Below are 17387 nucleotides of genomic sequence, written 5' to 3' on the forward strand. Positions count from 1 at the left end.
CCGTATGTCTTATGAGATGGAGGCTTGGCTCTGGTTTCCTGCCCTTTTCAAGTTCTTGTCTGAGTGCTTCTGAAGACCCTCAGTGCGGCTGCATGTTACCGACAAGCAGTCAGACACTCGCTAGGCTCAGCCAAATGCATGGAAATGACACACAGCCATTGTACTGTCACACGCACGCACGGGGCACGCACCCTCCGTGACCTCCACAGGCCTACGGCAGCGTCTTGTGTCTCCCGATGCCCAGGACCGAGGAACAGAGAAGCCCTGGGAACCGGCTGCTAAACTGGTTGCTGACTATTCAGCTGTGCATGACACATGCTCATCACGGAACCGTGGGGGCCAAGCCCAGAGCTTCTCAGGCTGCCTCCAGGCTCCACAATAAAACTTCCATCTATGGCTGAGCTCCTGGAGCTGACCTTGGGCTGAGTGAGATGGGACGTGCTGCCTCATGAGCCCACAGTCACCGGGGGAGGGGACCCAGGCAGGTAGGGAGTGCCATGGCCGCCCGAGGGCAGAGAACCTGGGATTCCAGCCAGAGGCGTGGACTCAAATCCCAGATTTTTCAAGGTTGACTCTTATGACCCCTGGCAAGTCACTTATTCTCCTTTGAGACTCAACTCTTCTCCTTTGAAAAATGGAGATGAAAAAAATCTCTATATTCCAGGACAAATGCAGGGCTTGAACCAAATAGCAGATGTGAGAGTACTTTGTAAACTGTGAAGTGCTACACACGCTTGCTTCTGTTTCTTTGCACTCACTATGCTGAGCGCATCGCAGCCAGGATTCATTTACCCTTTGCAAAAAGTCTTTGTGGCACAGGACTGTTATTCTCCTTTTCTATCCACGAGGGCACCGTAGCACAGAGAGGCTGAACGACTTGCCTGGGGTCACACAGCTAACAAGTGGCAGAGCCAGGACTTACAGCCAAGTGTGTCCCTGCACTGTGCCAGACTGCTGGCCTCACAGGTGAGGGAGGGGCTGTCACCTCATGTCAGTCAGAATCCCGGAGGAGGAGATAAAGCCCCCTCATCTGGTCACTAGAACAGTCCCCCTCCCCCCCCACCCCCTCATTTTGCCGTGTCTCACCTGGAGTCCTTCCCTGACGGCTTCCAGGAGATAGGGGATAATTGAGTAGTTCCACAAGTCGGTGAACCACACCCTGGAGCCATCCACGTCGATGGGGCATGACAGGAAGAGCCGGGGGCCTGGGGACCAAACGAAAATCCATCAGAGCTGAGTTGGGGAGAAGCCAGGAGAAGCCACGATCCAAGCATCCCTCCCAATTTCTGAGTGACAGCAGAAATTCCACCTGCCGGTGGCGGGCACAGAGCAGGACATGTGGGCTCTACAACACCCCTCCTCCCGACCCCCAGGATCTCTCTGCCCCAGGAAATCACCCAAAAGAGAGGAGAGGCTTTATGGAGAAAGATGTTCCTCGTGGTATTATTAGTCCTGACCTTTGAAAATGCAAACACACTAAATGTCCAAGAAAACAGAAATGGTGCCGCGAATGATGGCGTACCCGCACGGGAGTCTTTTCCAGCCTTTAAAAATAATTATAAAACTGGAGCAGTAACTCAGGATGCGTACGAGACAATGTGAGGTGAAAAAGAAATGAACGTGCTGTAGGTATACTCTGATGGCAACTAAGTAAAATATCTATGTGTGGACAAGGGCAAAAAATCAGCTCAAATTAAAATAATCATGTCAGGAGGGTGGGATGATCAATGACCTTTTTTCCTCTGTTCTAAATTCTTAAGCTCCAGGAATGTTGGTAACGTTTTACTTTATTTTTAAAGCAGAGCCTTCGTGGTTGGGCACTTCACTGAGCTGGCAGTTTCCACATCGGCCCAGGCTGGACCATCTCTTGCTGCTCATCAGCCCCAGGGCAATGGGCAAGGCAAGAGGGGCAGAGACACAGCAAGGGACGTGGGCGAGGCAGTCGGGGGTCTGCCTTGGGCTGGGACTGTCCCCTCTGCCTCCTTCTCTGTCCACATGAACAGAACAGAGTCCAGCTGACTTGGGCCTGCAGGTTGCTGCCCTGACCAGGGCCCCCGGACAGTCTCCGAGGAGCCGAGCTCAGCGCCGCCCTGAGCCAGCCCACCCACCGTTCTCGCCTGGCTGCCCACCTACCTATGGTGACGTCTGAGGAGCTGTGAGCCTCCAGGAAGCGGTTGAGGTGATGCCAGACCTTGGGAATCCAGTCGATGATTTTCACCAGCTCCACATTCCGCACCCGCCCACTGATCTCCGTCTCCATGAGCTTCCGCCTCAGGAACCGGCCAAGGAAACCCTTCACGGGCTCCGTGTGGTTGGCGCAAAGCACCCACCTGGGGGGCATCAGGTTTTCAATGATTACGACAGTGAAGAAACAAGGGCTAACCTCAAGACTCAACGCACACGAGAACTAGACAGATGGTGTGTATGCTGACACTGAAGTAGGACTCCCTGTGCAAACACTGCATGTATATTAATTCACCTTTCCTCACAGCAACCCCATGACACAGATATTATCGCCATCCCCATTTCACAGATGGAAATGTGAAGGCGCAGAGAGGTTATGTCCAAGATCAAAGAAGCAAGTTAATAGAAGAGCTAAGGTTAGAACCAAGACAGTGCAGCTCCAAAGTCTGAGCTCTAACCACCGAGTCTGCTGCCTCTCGTGCTTGTGTCAGGCCCTGTGCTGGGTCATAGAGCTGTAACAATGACTGAGACACATTCGTCCCTGTTCCCAGGAGCTCACAGTCTTGTCGAGGAAGCAGATAAGCAAACAGAGGAATTGAGGCATGATGAAGCCCAGGGAATCAGGGAAGGCTCCTCGGAGGAGGGGCTGTCTGGGCTGGGACTGGAAGAATGGATGGAGCAGCCACATAAGCAAAGGCAGGAGCAGGGGGTGGGGTGGCAGGTGGAGAGCTTGCTGAAGCATTTGCAGAGACATGGGAAAAGGGGTGGGTATTTGAGGAAACTGCCAGAGGCCATGTAACCAGACTTTAGACTTGACCTGCCAACCCAAGGAACCTGGATGCATTCTAGAGGCGATGAGGAACCACTAAATCACTTCAGGGGGGAGGGTTTATGGTCAGATTTGAATACTAGGACGCTCATGCCAGCTGCCACTGGCACAGAGGATGAGGCCACTCTGCAGGCAGTAGTGCCCAGGGAGGTGATGTGGTGTGACAGTGGCGGGGGAAGGAGGAGGAGGAAGGACTTGAAGCATCTTTAGGAGAAAGTGTGGACAAGACAGGGACAGCCTGGATGCGGAGGGGAGCCACAATCTCAGGGGCCTGGAGGAGGTCACATTTCCCAGGGAATGACAATTGAGGCCCACTTCCCAGAGATCTCCCTCAGGGATGCCTGCAGAGTGGCCAGTGAGAATGGGCGAGGGTGCCATCCCAGGACACGATTCTCATCATCTAAGGGCCAGCAGGAGGCAAGGAGCCCTGGGGTCACCAAGGGGTCAAAGTGGGGCAAAGGGCGTTTAGCGATGGCACCACAAGGCAAGTGGCAACCCACCCAGGCACGACAGTGCAGCAGCTCTTCCCACACCCAGCAGGGAGCCCCGTGTGGTGCTGGGGCAGAGGACACATGGCAGCTGGAGGCAAAGGCCCACAGACCCCCAGACAGCTCTTGGGGACAAAGCAAGGGCCTTCATTGCTCATGTTCACCTGGGCCCCCGAGAGACGCGCCCCTGATGTGCACGGGAGGTGAGTGGCCTACTGCCCCTGCCCGGAGCTGCCTCCCTGTCTCTGCTACCCCAGGACTTCGTGACCTCACACGAGTCATCTAATTCTCCCAGTCTCAGTCTCCCCATTTGCAAGCTGCGAATGAGAAATGTAACTGCATGGGGCTATTGTGAGAATGAAGAGTGAAGCCGGGAAAAATGCTCCACACGATGCCTGGCACAGAACTGGCACTCAGAGGGTGACAGCTTACCTGAAGTTGTGGTGGAGCTGCAGGTTGGGAGTGGAAGAGGTAGCCTGGTTCATTGTGCCGATTATGTAAGGGCTGTGGGGGACACAGAGGAAAGAAGAGGACTTTGTGAGGCAAGCCCAGCTCCGGACGGGCCTACAGGGTCCGTCCAGGCAGCTGGCTGGCTGCTTCCCGGCTCCCCACACTGAACCCCAGCCGTGCATGGGCACAGGTCTGTGCAGCACACCTCCCCTGTGGCTGTTCTCCCGGGACCAGGGCCCGGAGCTGGCCTTTACCATCTGTGGTCCTTGCAGCTGAGCAGCCCATTGAAGATCTCGCCCAGGGAGCTGACATGGTGCAGGTTGTCCAGGATGATGACGAGGGGCATGTCCGCAGCGTTGTTCTCACTGGCGCACTGGTCGGCGAGGTTGGACAGGTACTGGCGCAATTCCTGCATGGGCCAGGGAAGGGCAGGATGCAGCCGATGAAGAGCACATGCTCAGAGCCTGCACGTCGCCCAGGCCAACGCAAGGGGCAGGCCCTCCATGGGCAGCATGCCTGCCTGCTGCAGGGGTCCGCTTGGGTGATGCGGGGAGGACAGGGTGGGGAAGGCCTGCGTCCTGCCTTCTGGCTTTCACTAGGTAACAGAACTCCTTCAGCCGAGGGCCAGAGCACAGCAGCGTGGAGGTGCCGGTTCTGTATCCCTGCTCTACCACTTCTCTCTATGTGTCGCCATTTTTCTTGGATAGTTCTTATTGTGCCAACCTCCCAGGAAGCTCCAAAGGGCTCCAGAGGTGCCATACACACCTCTGTGTAAGCTGCATAGGTTCTGTATAAGGTGCTCTTCCACGGCGCCTGCCTGAGGGCCATGTATGCAGAAGCCCTCCATGAATAATATCGCACAGCATCCCCCTAAGTGCCGCTGAGAAGCGGTGTAGCAGACATCCAACAGTGCAGGGGGAGGTGGGTCTGCATGCACAGGGGCTTTGGGAGGTCTGGGTGAAAGGGTGAGATCTGAATTGAACTGTGAAGAACGGCTGGGGATTGGCTGGAGCTGGGGCCAGAACACAGCTCAGTGTGGCCGGGGAAGGCCTGTGTTCTAAAAAGGAAGAGAAGAATAATGGTGCAGAAGGGGAAAGGGCTGAAATGGCGAGTTAAGGACTGGCCAGAGAACCCAGGATGACTGCCTGGTGATGTCACCATCATGCTGGCATGACCTAGAGCCGGGCACAGCTCTGAGGGCCTCACACAGCCGAACTGCTGTAGCCCACAACCCTCTGGGGTGGGTACTATGTGTAGCTCCCGTTTACAGAGAGGGAAACTGAGGCACACCCAAGTCAGGTGACTGCCCTGAGATTGCAGAGAGGCAAGCAGCGGGCTGGATTCAGACTCGGTGCCTGTTCAGTGTGCTCCTCACACCCGACACTCCGGCATGCCAGCCGCCGCCTCCTACGAACACATACATGCCCATGTCTCCCTCATAAGTCACAATGCGGCTTCAGCCCAACTTTTTGAGTTACTAGTAATTTTTCCTTCTTTGAGCTCCTTTCCATCTGGGTTCTTGGCCTCAGCCTTACAGTGACAGGGCTCCTGGGCCTCCCACCCCTACTCAGGCCTTCGTGGTACAGAGGGTGAGATGCCTTCTGCACGAGGTGCCCAGCCAGGGGTCCTTCATTCACTGGTCCTGGAGAGAATGCCCCCCTCAGCTCACTGAAGCACTCGACTCGGGGGCTCGAACCACTTCTCTCTAGTCCTATCCCCACATCCAAGTCACCTGGAAACCTGTGAATGGCCCAGGTTCCCGGCCCACGCAACCTATTGGAACAGGGCACCAGGAAATGAGGGTGAGGAAGCCAGGTGATTCCTAAGGTGGAAGAGTCCTTTCCAGTTCACCTTGGACTCTGGCCCCTTTGCAGAGGGCCAGCCAGAGGGAATTACCATTAACTCCACTGCGAGAATAGCAAACAAGTGTGAGAAATCCCTTCCCAACCCGCGGCTGGGACTGTCAGACCGTCCAATGTCTCCATCGCTCCCTGTGAGGCAGGGCCAAGCCTATTTTCTGGCTCTGGAGTCCAAGGCTTTGACTTGTGCTCCAGTCCACTTCTCAGTACCGCCTGAGTGACCCAGACACATGACCATCTGCCTCAGGCCTCAGTTTCCTCCTCTGTGAAGTGGGGATAGCAGCAACTGGTCCCTTCATGGCGAATAGCTGTGAGCTGTGAGGCAGCCAGCTTGCGGTCATGGGGCAGTCTGTCAATATGAACTATCATTCTTGTTCCAAAAAGGGTTTCGTGTTGGAAAAACAATAGCATCACCAGGCACATGATACATTCTTGGTAAATTGAAGTGGACTTCAGGAACTATTAGCACTGAACATGCGGCTCATAGTGGGGAAGCAAGAAATGAACTAGATCGACGTACAGGTGAAATTTAGTGGGAAGTTTTGGGTCAAAGCCTTACTTCCTGCTAGCCCCATCCTGACCTTCACTGGGCTCTCATAACACTAAGGTGAGCATATAGAAAATGCTGCTTTCCATCAGGGTGGGGTGACATCCACAGTTCTGAAAGGGCCCAAAGGTGAGCCCTGGCTGGGCAGCAGCCTCCGAAAGCTCTCCTCACCTTGCTGGACTTGTGGTCCACGTTGAAGGTGGCGATGACCCCGTCTGTCAGCTCTCGTCCCTCCCGAAGCACCAGGTACTCGGACAGCCGGTTGGCCAGGTAGGTCTTCCCGGTGCCGCTGGGGCCGGAGAGAATGATGCGCCGGTGCTCCACCAGCAGGGAGACGTAGCGCTGCAGGATGGGCTTGGGGATCAGGGACTCGAACGCCAGCGAGTCCAGGCTGTTCTCCGCGAGCCCTGTGTGGGAGAGGAAGTGTCTCAAGTCCTGCAGAAAGGGGAGCTCTGTGCTTGCCCAGCTGGGCCTGCCATGACTGGAGGCCATCCCTTTCCTGGGCAGCCTGCTCACCGAGGCCCTGGTGCAAACTGCCGCTGCTTCCTGCTCAGGAGCAGCCTGGGCACGGGCTCTGGCCCTGGCTTGGCTGACTTTTGCTCACCTTTCAGACCTGGGCCCCTGGCCTTCGTCTGTTCTCTGCAGAATCCCTAAGACTCTGGGCTCGGCTTGTCTGTCTGGATTTGCCAACTGATGGCGTTTGCCCAAACCTTTGCCTTCCGTGTCTGCCATTACCTTAGGGTTCCTTCCTCACCCTGCTCTCTCCTGAGTGCCAGGCGCCACTGCTTCCCACACTCAGATGCACCATGAAGGTAACAACAGTTTTATTTTAAAAACAAGCAAATGCAAAGTAGGACCATCTGACTGGGGGATGTGAACCCTGGCTGTTCTGGTGTGTAGGGGCAGCTGTTCGGGTGTGTAGTGGGGGCTGTTCTGTGTGTAGGGGCAGCTGTTCCAGTGTATAGTGGGGGCTGTTCTGTATGTAGCGGGGGCTATTCTGTGTGTAGGGGCGGCTGTTCCGGTGTATATTGGGGGCTGTTCTGTATGTAGCGGGGGCTGTTCTGTGTGTAGGGGCGGCTGTTCCGGTGTATAGTGGGGGCTGTTCTGTATGTAGCGGGGGCTGTTCTGTGTGTAGTGGGGGCTGTTCTGTGTGTAGTGGGGGCTGTTCCGGTGTGTAGTGGGGGCTGTTCCGGTGTGTAGTGGGGGCTGTTCTGTGTGTAGGGTGGGCTATTCCGGTGTGTAGTGGGGGCTGTTCTGTGTGTAGGGGGGGCTGTTCTGGTGTGTAGTGGGGGCTGTTTTATGTGTAGTTGGGGCTGTTCTGGTGTATAGTGGGGGCTGTTCTATGTGTAGGGGCAGCTGTTCCAGTGTGTAGTGGGAGGTGTTTTGGTGTGCCTGGTACCCTTTCTACCTTCTCCTATAGAACTCTTTCCTCTTATGGGGAGCTCAGTAAGATGTTTTAAGTATGGCTTTCTCAGCCCCTGCACCCACACAGGTGTGGGCTTATGACTAAGCTGAACCAAAGCCCCTCCCGGTCACAAGGACGGATTCAGTGATGAGTGTCTGACTCACGGTGGGGCAAAACCACCCCAAAGAATTTTCTGTCTCACTATTCCAAAAAGACAACCGCTTTTTTCTAGGTTTCTAAGTTAGAAAAATGAATCAGGGCCATGGGGGCCATGCTATGTGCAGAGAGCTCAAAAAATACAAGAAACGGAGGCAGCGTGGTCCTGGTGCACTGTGGGAACATCGGAACCCAGCTGTGTGGGAAGCGTGTCCTGGGCTTTCCAGGTAAAGGGCCTTTACGTTTCCGTTTTTGCTAAAGCTGGTTTGAGTACGTCTCTGTCACTAGCAGCCCAAGCCCTGACTGTGGAATTCCACACGCCAACAAAGTGAGGCTGCCTGTGAGGTTCAAGCAGTGCCTTACTGCTTGTCACCAGCAGGACCAGGTCTGCGTTCCAAGGTCTAGGACAGTGATGGTGAGCCTATGACACACGTGTCAGAGGTGACACGCAAACTCATTTTTTTATTGATTTTTTCTTTGTTAAATGGCATTTAAATATATAAAATAAATATCAAAAATATAAATCTTTGTTTTACTATGGTTGCAAATATCAAAAAATTTCTCTATGTGACACGGCACCAGAGTTAAGTTAGGGTTTTTCAAAATGCTGACACGCCAAGCTCAAAAGGTTCACCATCACTGGTCTAGGATAAGGAATGCTGGGGTACCTTTGGAAAACCTACGGATCGGGAAACAAAACTTGCACCAAACACCCCCGAAACTGCACTGTTAAACTACAGGCAAGGTCAGTGCCCTCGAGGGAAGCAAGAAACAGGACAACCTGGAGGTTGCACTTAGTACCATGTTGATTGGTCTATTCTTTTAGGTGGTTCATCAAATATAGGAAAAAGGGGTTTTGCAGTCAGATACATTTGTGTCAGCCTGGATTAAACAGCCCTGTGAATGCCCAGAGATAGGACATGAAAGGATAGAGCCTTGAGTGTATCAGGATGTTCCTGTCCCCTGCCCTCCAAATCCAGACGGGGATAATGATGCAGTTTCCCATAGTTATTTGGCCACGAAATTCCCCTTTCTCCCCCCAAGTACTCTGTGGGCCTGGAGTTCCATGGAACACTCTTTGGCTTGGGGCTCAACATCTCTGGGTGATGAGGCCATCGGAAGCCCCGGCAGCACCGTGCGTGGGCTCAGGGTGTCCAGAGCGAGTCCTCTCTAGCCTACAGCAATGCGTGGCTTCCCCATCTGTAGGATGGGACCCCATCCAAGGCTTGCTGGCAAGAGTAATCCCTTGGCATTGGTGGGGCTCCATTTCCACAAGGTTATTAAGATTCCATCATCTCAGAGTCATCAGGCTAATGGGAACGTTTGTTCTATAATTTCAGCAGTCAACTAAAATTATTTGTTTCCGATGGTGGTTGAAAAAGCTAAGGACGGTTTAACTCGCTTAGGTAAGAATAACTGTGGTCAAAGGGAGAAAAAACACAACAACCCACATCCATATGCACAAACAACATTGTGGCCACAGTATGCCGAGCCAAGTCACAAAATGAAGAGACACACACGCAGTTCCTGAAAGCCCCGGCCTCTGCATCCGGGGAGTTACCTTTGACGGTCACGGAGATGGTGGTGTTCTCTCCCACCAGGTAGCCACAGGGCAGCAGCTCGGGGGTCTCGGAGGTGTTGCTGCGCTTGACTTCCCCGATGCTGTAGCCCAGCACACTGTCCGAATTCAGCCCGAGCTGACTCACTGGGTCGACGTGAATGATGTATTCCTGGAAAAAGTAAAACAAAGACTCCATCAGAGATGTGGCTAAAAATCTGCCCATGACTCATGTTTTCATTGGGTGATTTACAATCATCTGCTCTTCTTTCTCAGCTGAAGCCTGCATTGAAATGGGCTGTGGAGCGAGGGCAGGAGGGCTCATGTTCTACGGCATCGGTGCCTCACTGTCACGGGCACTGTGAACGTTTAGTCTGGGTCAACCGAGCACGGAAAAGTCAGGCTGCTTTTCCTGAGCTCAAGTCTCAAAGGCATCGAGACCTGTGAATGGTGCTGGGAAATTTCTGACAAGAAATCTCTCCACCAGCCCCTCCTTTTGGCTCAGAGCAAAGGCCATACTGATGACAAAGGGAGCAGAACCCAGGGCTGCTAGAAAAAAAGCAGCTCCTGGAACTTTAAACAGGAAAATGTGTCCTTCATTGGGAGAATTCCCTCTTAGGTGAGTGACCCAAAGGTTTAATTTAGGTCCACGAACTTGGAACGAAGAGCCATGGGCTGCGGGCTCTGAGATGGCCAGACGATGGCCAAGGTGGAAGCCCAGTAACAGACCTCTACCTTCAATGGTCTCTTTCCTCACATGTGACACCCCACACGTTCTTCTCAGCCCAATGTGGTGTCTTTCTAATCCAAGGATGTCCGACTGCCCATCATCAGAGATAAGGTTTTGGCCCAGGTAACATGATTGGGCTGCCCTTGGCCTTGAACACCTGCCTACTCACATTTCTATGGACTGGCCTGTGAAGATGATGAGCAATCTTTGGTCAAAGAACAGTTTCCTCTGTGTGAAGTCACCTGAGTCTAGATGCTAGAAAGAGGCCAGAGTGGACTAGTTAAGTCAGAAGCCAGGCCAACTCAACTGGACCAACAGAATCTGGTTTTAGATCCATGACTTTGGGCAAGTGACCCAACCTGAGCCCAACCTTCTTCGCCTTTAAATGGGAAAATAATAGAAGCTTCTTACAGGCCTGAAAATAAATCGGGGTGATGTAAGGAAAGTGCTTGGTAGGGTCTCAGGCACAGAAAACGTGGGTCATTAGTGCTTCCCAGGGGACATGACGAATGAACACTTATTGCTGTTGCCTTGCTTCAGGACAATAGAAAGAAGTGTGCTGAAAGCTTCCTTCAAACCACACTGAATTTCAAGGCTCACTTCAGTACTCTTTGCTCATTTCTCCTGTGGTAAAACCCACTCCAATGATGTGATTGGAATAAATACAAAAATAACTATGCCAACATCCTTGACACTGGCCATTGACCAGATGTTAATGTCCGTGTAGCACTAATCACAGAATGAAGTGTTGGCAAGGACGTGGGCAAGTTGATCAAATCGCCGGAAATAAAGAATGGAAATCTGATGTTTTAGCCACAGCCAATGAACACACACTCCAAAGCAGATGCAATTGGACGAGTCTAAGGTGAAGGTAGATTTGGACATGAGAAGCTCCCTGTCAGGGGTTCAAACAATTGCTCACTGCTGGAGAAATGACCCTCTGGCTCACCAGTGACAGCCAAGGGCAGTTGGAACAGTCTGGCCCGTCAGCGGTCTGTACTTACCATCTTCCTTCTGATCATTTGAGTGCCAGGGGACAAGTCCCAGCAACATAAGGATGTGGGAGAGGGGACAGGCCTGAGAAATGGCCGGGTTCAGGACATGAACCATCCTTCCCTCCCTAAGCCCAGGCCCCGCTTCAGGCAGACTGCCATAGCCGTCTGTCTCCTTGAAACACTTACTTTGAACAGCCGTCTAACCACCCCATCGAGCACATCCCACTTCGTCTTGCCACTCACTCCAATGCAGCCAATAAGAAAGATGTGTGGCCTGGAATCCTAAGGGTAAGAAAATGTATGCAGGTGAAAAACAGGTGGACCTTTTCTGACACGGGTTAGCAAGGACCCAGACTGTCCCAGAGCTCCACCAAAGGTCCGAGAGGGGAATACCAGTCCTATTTGTTTTAACATCAGGTATTATTTAGACTGAATGCAATAGTCTTAACACCTTCCCTTGCTCTATTGCTAAAAATGCAATCTGTGGGGCAGGAAGGGAGGCTCTCCTTTTGGAATCTAGAACCTTCTACTGAATGCAAACCTTGTCCAGTATGCAGGTCACATCCCTTGCTTGGCATGCTCTCCCCTCTCCTGTCTGCCATTTTTCCTTTCCCAAACATTGATGATAAACTCACCTCTTCCAGGAAGCTTTCAATGATTGATTTACCAGGCTCAGAGCTCACATTACTTTAATGATTCTGTATACAACTTATATAATGGCATAGTCTGTATTGTTTATTTTTAGGTATTTCTGTCTCATTTGTAAATTAAGTTTGTTGTCTTGCTAGCTCTTAAACTCCCTCAGGATAGACTATGTTTCTATTTTTTCTTTTTTGTTTCTTAAATAATGTGCATTGCTTTTCTTTTAATTAAAAGTGAAAACATACTCAATTGAGAAAACTTTAATAAAACTCTGGGAAATTACAGAAAAATAATCTCTGCCCACAGGGCTCTGCATGGTGGAGGCTAAGTAATTATATTGATTACAAAGAAGCTAATAGAACATTCCATTCTGTTGGGTTTAAAAATATCTGACATGCTCATAAGGATGTAGAATTAGGTGAGTGGCAGGGGCAGGGACGGGTGTATCTGGCAGTTAAGCACAATCAGCAGAGAACAGAGCACCAGTCTGCAGCGAGATGACCTGGCCCCATCGCTTGCTTTGTAACCTTCAGTAAGTGATGCTTGGGCCTCAGGATTCTCAATTATAAAATGGAGCTAATTACATCTGGTCAACCAACCTCATCTGGCTTCTGCGCTGATCCAAAGCCATACAATTTTTTAAAGTGACTCACAAACTTTTGTAAGACATAAAATCTATCTGTTCATGCTGGTAATCACTAGAATACAACACATTCGCAGCTATCACCTGCATGTATTCTAAGAATGAACTCCCCCCTTGGCAGTCCATCACTCCACCAGCGAGGCTCTGAAACTGGAGTTCGCTATTGGAGCTGCTTTCTGGGCTGAATGATGTGAGAGCCGCTGGCAGCCCTCAAATTCCCTGAGACTAGAGAGCCAGCACCAAGTGGAACCCCTGGCTAAGGCAGGTCTGGCTGCAGACGCTTTGCTTGGGTGGGAACTACAGGTTTCCCAGCTCTCAGGGACTAAAAGGGACACGTTGGCTGGAATGCTAGGAACTAACAAACATAAAAACTGAAGGGGACTTAGTGACTCATGCAGCCTCGGCCCACTTATTTGTGAGATGGTCATTCACAGCATGACTTGGATTTAATCAATGGGTGCTTTACGATATCTTCCCTTCTTTTGCAGCCGAAGCCCAAGTTGAAACGGGCTGTGGAGCGAGGGGGAGAAGAGCTGACCTTCCTTGGGGTCTCTGCCTCACTGTCACAGGCCTGTGAACGATTAGTTTGGCTAAACACCAACATTGATGTTCAACCCCACTTCTACCTCAGAATAGTCCCTGCTGGGGACATGGCCTCCTGAGACTCTGGAAGAGAACGAAAGTACCAGAAAACTCAGATTCCACATCCCAGCCTTGGTGAGTCAGGACGTCCCACCCTTCACTCTCAGCCACCTGTGTGCTCCCTGCACTAGCCCCCTGTGTCCCTCGGTGTCTACTCCACTGCAGCACAGCCTCTAACAACTGCATAAACCTGGTGCTCTCAGTCAGCTGACTTCTGTGCCTTCTGTGCTAAGTGTGCTTAGCGGCCTTTGCCCTGCTTTGAAGACATATTACATCCAGAAAAGCCATTGCTGAGTGACGTTAGTGTTTAGTGAGTTGCGTGAAAGTGAAGGTGGGACCACTCTTCATTAGACTTTCCAAACGAGAGAGGGCAGGGCTATTCTCTCACGTCAATTGTGTCAATATGCTGCTGGGATTCTGGTTAGTTAAGGAAAGCATTAGTGTTTCCAAATCCCCTTAGGTGCTTGAGGTCATAGGGTTTGATGAAGAAATCGCTAAGCTAGGTAGTGCTACCTGGGGAAAGGCAGGCAGAGCGGGGAAAGGGATCCAACTAACCTCCTTCCACTTCATTTCCTCCTGAAAGCTGACAACTATCTTAACATGCCTGCCTCCTTCCTTCCGAGCCGAGCATTCACCAGTGTCATCCAGCAACATGTCTGCGAATGGAAAACATCAACAGCCTTAGGCACATGGGGCAGCAAAGCCGGCCTCCCGACACCCCCGCTGCCTGTCGGCACAGCAGCGGGACAAACCAGGTGTCGGGGTGTGGGGGATGTAGGGGTGGTGAGGAGGGGAGGGGGCGCAATGAGAATGCAACCACAGAAACCAACGGTGGACCAACCAAGGAATCAGCGGGCTGACGATGTACCTTGCCAAATGGAAGTGCGAGGGAGACTCAACCAAAAGAGCAACAGCAGCGTCATGGATAAGAAACCAAAGCGTCAGCCTCCGTATGCTTACAGAGAAAACCCAGACCATGTTCAATAATTACTGCGCCAGCCTGGAATCCAGCCCGCAGGCCGGAAGATCACAGACCAAGCCATGCCCCAAGTGGGCGCTGCTGCCGTGGGGTTTGTATGCAGCGTTCAACTCGCAGGTCAGCCTCTTAAAATGGATCAAACAGAAGTCAGCATGGTGGGCGGGGGGAGCCAAGCTCATGGCTTGGAGCACTTGAGGTGCCGGAGCAAAGCATGACAGCAGTCTAACGGCTGGGCTCATGTTGGTAGCAGACGCACGCCTAGACACACACACACCCCGAGTGCACACACGCCTGCTGCCTCCCCATTTGATCTGTTGAGCTGCTTATCTTGGGGCTCTGGCTTAGAGACCGGGTGCCGGCTGCAGGCCTGTCCTGCCCCAGCCCTGTGACCCACTCACCCAGGCTGGTTGACTCAGTGAGGTTCAGGCTGTGCTGGGAGAGGCCCATGGACTGCCTCGGGGAGGCCGAGAGGGACACCTGGGAGGGCGCCCGGCTGCAGCCGCTGCCTTGAGACTCTGACTTTAGCCGGTCATTCTCAGCTTTCAGCTTCTCTATTTCACTCTGCAAAGTGTAAAAGAGAAGCTCATTGACTGGGTGGAGGGAATGCGAGCAAGCCTTTTCTGGAGGAGGGGTTTGGAAGTCCCCTGCAGGGATTCAGTGGGTAGCCCAGCCGAGGCAGAGTCAGTTACACCATCAGAGGGATTCACAGTGTTTGCTGCCTTTGCTGCATACACAGACCTGTGGGCAGGGCAGGGTCCATCCTTTCAGAGAGCTGGTCTTTGAAAGGCTTCAGAAATGTTCCCCAAAGTCTGAGTGGTAAGTGAAAAGGAGTTGTATCTAAGTTTGAGCAATTCTGGGTTTGACAGATTTGCTCTCCGGGGTGGCGGTGGGGACGGGGGTGGGGGAGGTGGGTCCCATTTAGAAGAACCCGCAGAGATCTTTCATTCTATGAATATTTATAAAGAACCTATTATGTGCTAAGCATTCCCAGAGAAAGGGATGCAAAAAAGAATAGCTCAGAAGACACAAATGCCTTCAACCTGCGGCAGAAGATGAGAGGGTTGTAAGAACAGACCTACAGGACCTGGAAAGGCTTTGCAGAGGAAGAGGCCTCAGGCTGAGCCTTAAGAAAAGGGTCCATGTGATTGTGCAGAAAGATATCCCGGTGGAGGGACACCATAACACAGAACTTCCTGGCATGCAAAGGGGGCAGAGACTGGCTCTCTTTGGCTGGTGAGAAGAGTCTGAAGAGTAGAGTTGGTGATGGTGAGTGGGGGGTTGAGAGTGACAAGATCCTGTAGAAGGCCTTGAAGGCCAGGTGAAGGAGACTGCGACTCACCCAGGAGGCAACAGCAGAGCCACTGGAAGTCTCACACAAAGGAGGGATAGGGTTCTCTGATATTTTTTAGCAATCTGTGGGAAGAACTGACTGTAAAGAGAAAGAGACTAGGAGAGCAGAGGGCTGCCACCAGGTTCTGATGTGGCCTTGGGGTGTGGCAGGAAGCAGGCACCTGCCAATCCTTCCCAGATAGCCTTGGGCTCCGTCAGTGCTCCTGGGTGCTCACCTGCATCCTGTTCATGGCCTCCCGGAGTTGGTCGAGCTGGTGTGCAGAGCTGAGGGCTTCAAGGCGGATGTCCGTCAGTTTCATCTCTTTGTCTCTCAGCTCATTCCGGAGCTGCATGACCGTCTCCGCCTCACTATCCATGCACTCCGAAATGCTAGGGAAAGAGGGATATTACTGACAAAGGTGCCCTGAGTTCACTTCCTTCCTGGCCTCCACTGACCCCTGGCCCATGCCCGTAACCAGCGGCCCCATGCTTCCTGGAGATTACAATACCAAAAGCCCCTGAAATTCACAGATTTTTATGGCTTCTCTACATTCTTATCTTTGTGGAGCTCTGGCAATCAGAACGGTTTTGTGTGTTTCTTTTAGCAAAATTCCAATAATCTAAGGATAAACAGAGCCAGCAAAGGGGAGTAGTAACCTTGCGAGTTTGACTCCCCACCCCTGCCAATATGTACACAGCTGGGCCCCTATAATGACACCACATGGCCCTTGAGATCTAAACCCACTCAGAGAAACGAGGTCAACTGTCTGTTTTAAAGATTAGATACTCCAGGGTCAGGCAGCTGAGGGGTGATTTTTATTTGCCATAAAAAGGAAGAAACCGAAAGATACCAGTGGATGTTTTTAGCCACTAAAACCCACCCCCCTATGTGTCTAGAGAGCAACGTTCTTTCATTCCCCTGCCCCCAGTGCTGCTTAACAAGCTCCTGGCAAGGAAGAGCAGCATCTCAGGTGGTTAGAGAGCAGAGAGGACCATGTGACATGGAAGTCAAAGCTGTAACTGAAACGTATGCAGCAGTGTGGCTGTCTTTCCCAGCTACACCCCCTTCAAGGGAGGTGGGACCCTGTGGAGTCCCTCTTTCTTAAAAGGTGGTCCTTCTAGGCTGGGCTCCTTATTTGATTTAGTTAAGTTTGCTCTTCAGATACCCGGCAAGTCATCCCAAAGTGGAAGATCATAAAAGTCAGGAGGAATTGTAATGCTAGAAAAGATGGTTCTATTAAAAACAAGCTCTGTTGATTTCAAAGATCAGAGGGTTTGGAGTGAGGGGCGATCCAGAATAGAAAGCTTTGACTTTTTTGGACAGAAGAAGAAAAACAAAACAAAACAAACAAAAAAAACCAACAAAACCAAACAACCCCAAGTTCATACAGTTACAAAGCTGAAGCTGATTATCTCTGAAAGGCATGGGGAACATGTGGTCTCTGCAGAAACAATCCCGCAGCCCGTCCATAAAACACAGGGATGGGATCTGGGGCCAAGCAAAACCTGACCTGTAAGAGTGGTTGAGGGTGTGGAAATGCTAATTGCCAAAGAAAAACCATTTATAATCGTTAAAGAGATATAACTGTACTTCGGGGGCAGAAAGGCTAGAAGGAAAATTAACACCTGAACAGCCAAATCTTTTTGTTACTGGTTTCTTGGCCTGACCCTGAACTATTTTGATTGGAGAGATACAAAGAGAGTAAAACCACCTCCCATTTTTAAGCGTTGTCAGCAGCCAAGGAAACTTCTCCGCCTCTAAATCTACTGAAACCTCCAAAGAACTCCTGAAAATGTTATAATTATTCCCTACGAGAGACTCAAGGCCAACAGATTTGGGACTAATGGGGCTAGAGAGACAAAATATCTTTAGAATTCAGACCATCGCTTCCCACCTAAGCTCTGTGCTGTGAATAGCTGGGGTTTGTAAGTAAGACTTAACTATAGTCAT

At 51.7% G+C, this 17387-nt stretch overlaps 1 protein-coding gene across 1 annotated transcript in view; it reads right to left on the minus strand.

The window, feature by feature from the left end:
• The window catches only part of NAV2 (neuron navigator 2), a gene marked incomplete at its 5' end in the record, with an annotated part of 137067 nt that overhangs the window by 4041 nt on the left and 115639 nt on the right, over positions 1-17387 (minus strand). Inside the window, 10 exons of the mRNA XM_014460859.2 lie at positions 1087-1205; positions 2134-2330; positions 3934-4005; positions 4206-4360; positions 6529-6764; positions 9480-9648; positions 11388-11483; positions 13684-13784; positions 14506-14668; positions 15673-15826. Of these exons, the coding sequence (XP_014316345.2) occupies positions 1087-1205; positions 2134-2330; positions 3934-4005; positions 4206-4360; positions 6529-6764; positions 9480-9648; positions 11388-11483; positions 13684-13784; positions 14506-14668; positions 15673-15826 (1462 nt within the window). The remainder of the gene's footprint in view (positions 1-1086; positions 1206-2133; positions 2331-3933; positions 4006-4205; positions 4361-6528; positions 6765-9479; positions 9649-11387; positions 11484-13683; positions 13785-14505; positions 14669-15672; positions 15827-17387) is intronic.

The sequence above is a fragment of the Myotis lucifugus genome, unplaced genomic scaffold (genome assembly GCF_000147115.1).
Source record: "Myotis lucifugus unplaced genomic scaffold, Myoluc2.0 scaffold_143, whole genome shotgun sequence".
Taxonomy (NCBI): domain Eukaryota; kingdom Metazoa; phylum Chordata; class Mammalia; order Chiroptera; family Vespertilionidae; genus Myotis; species Myotis lucifugus.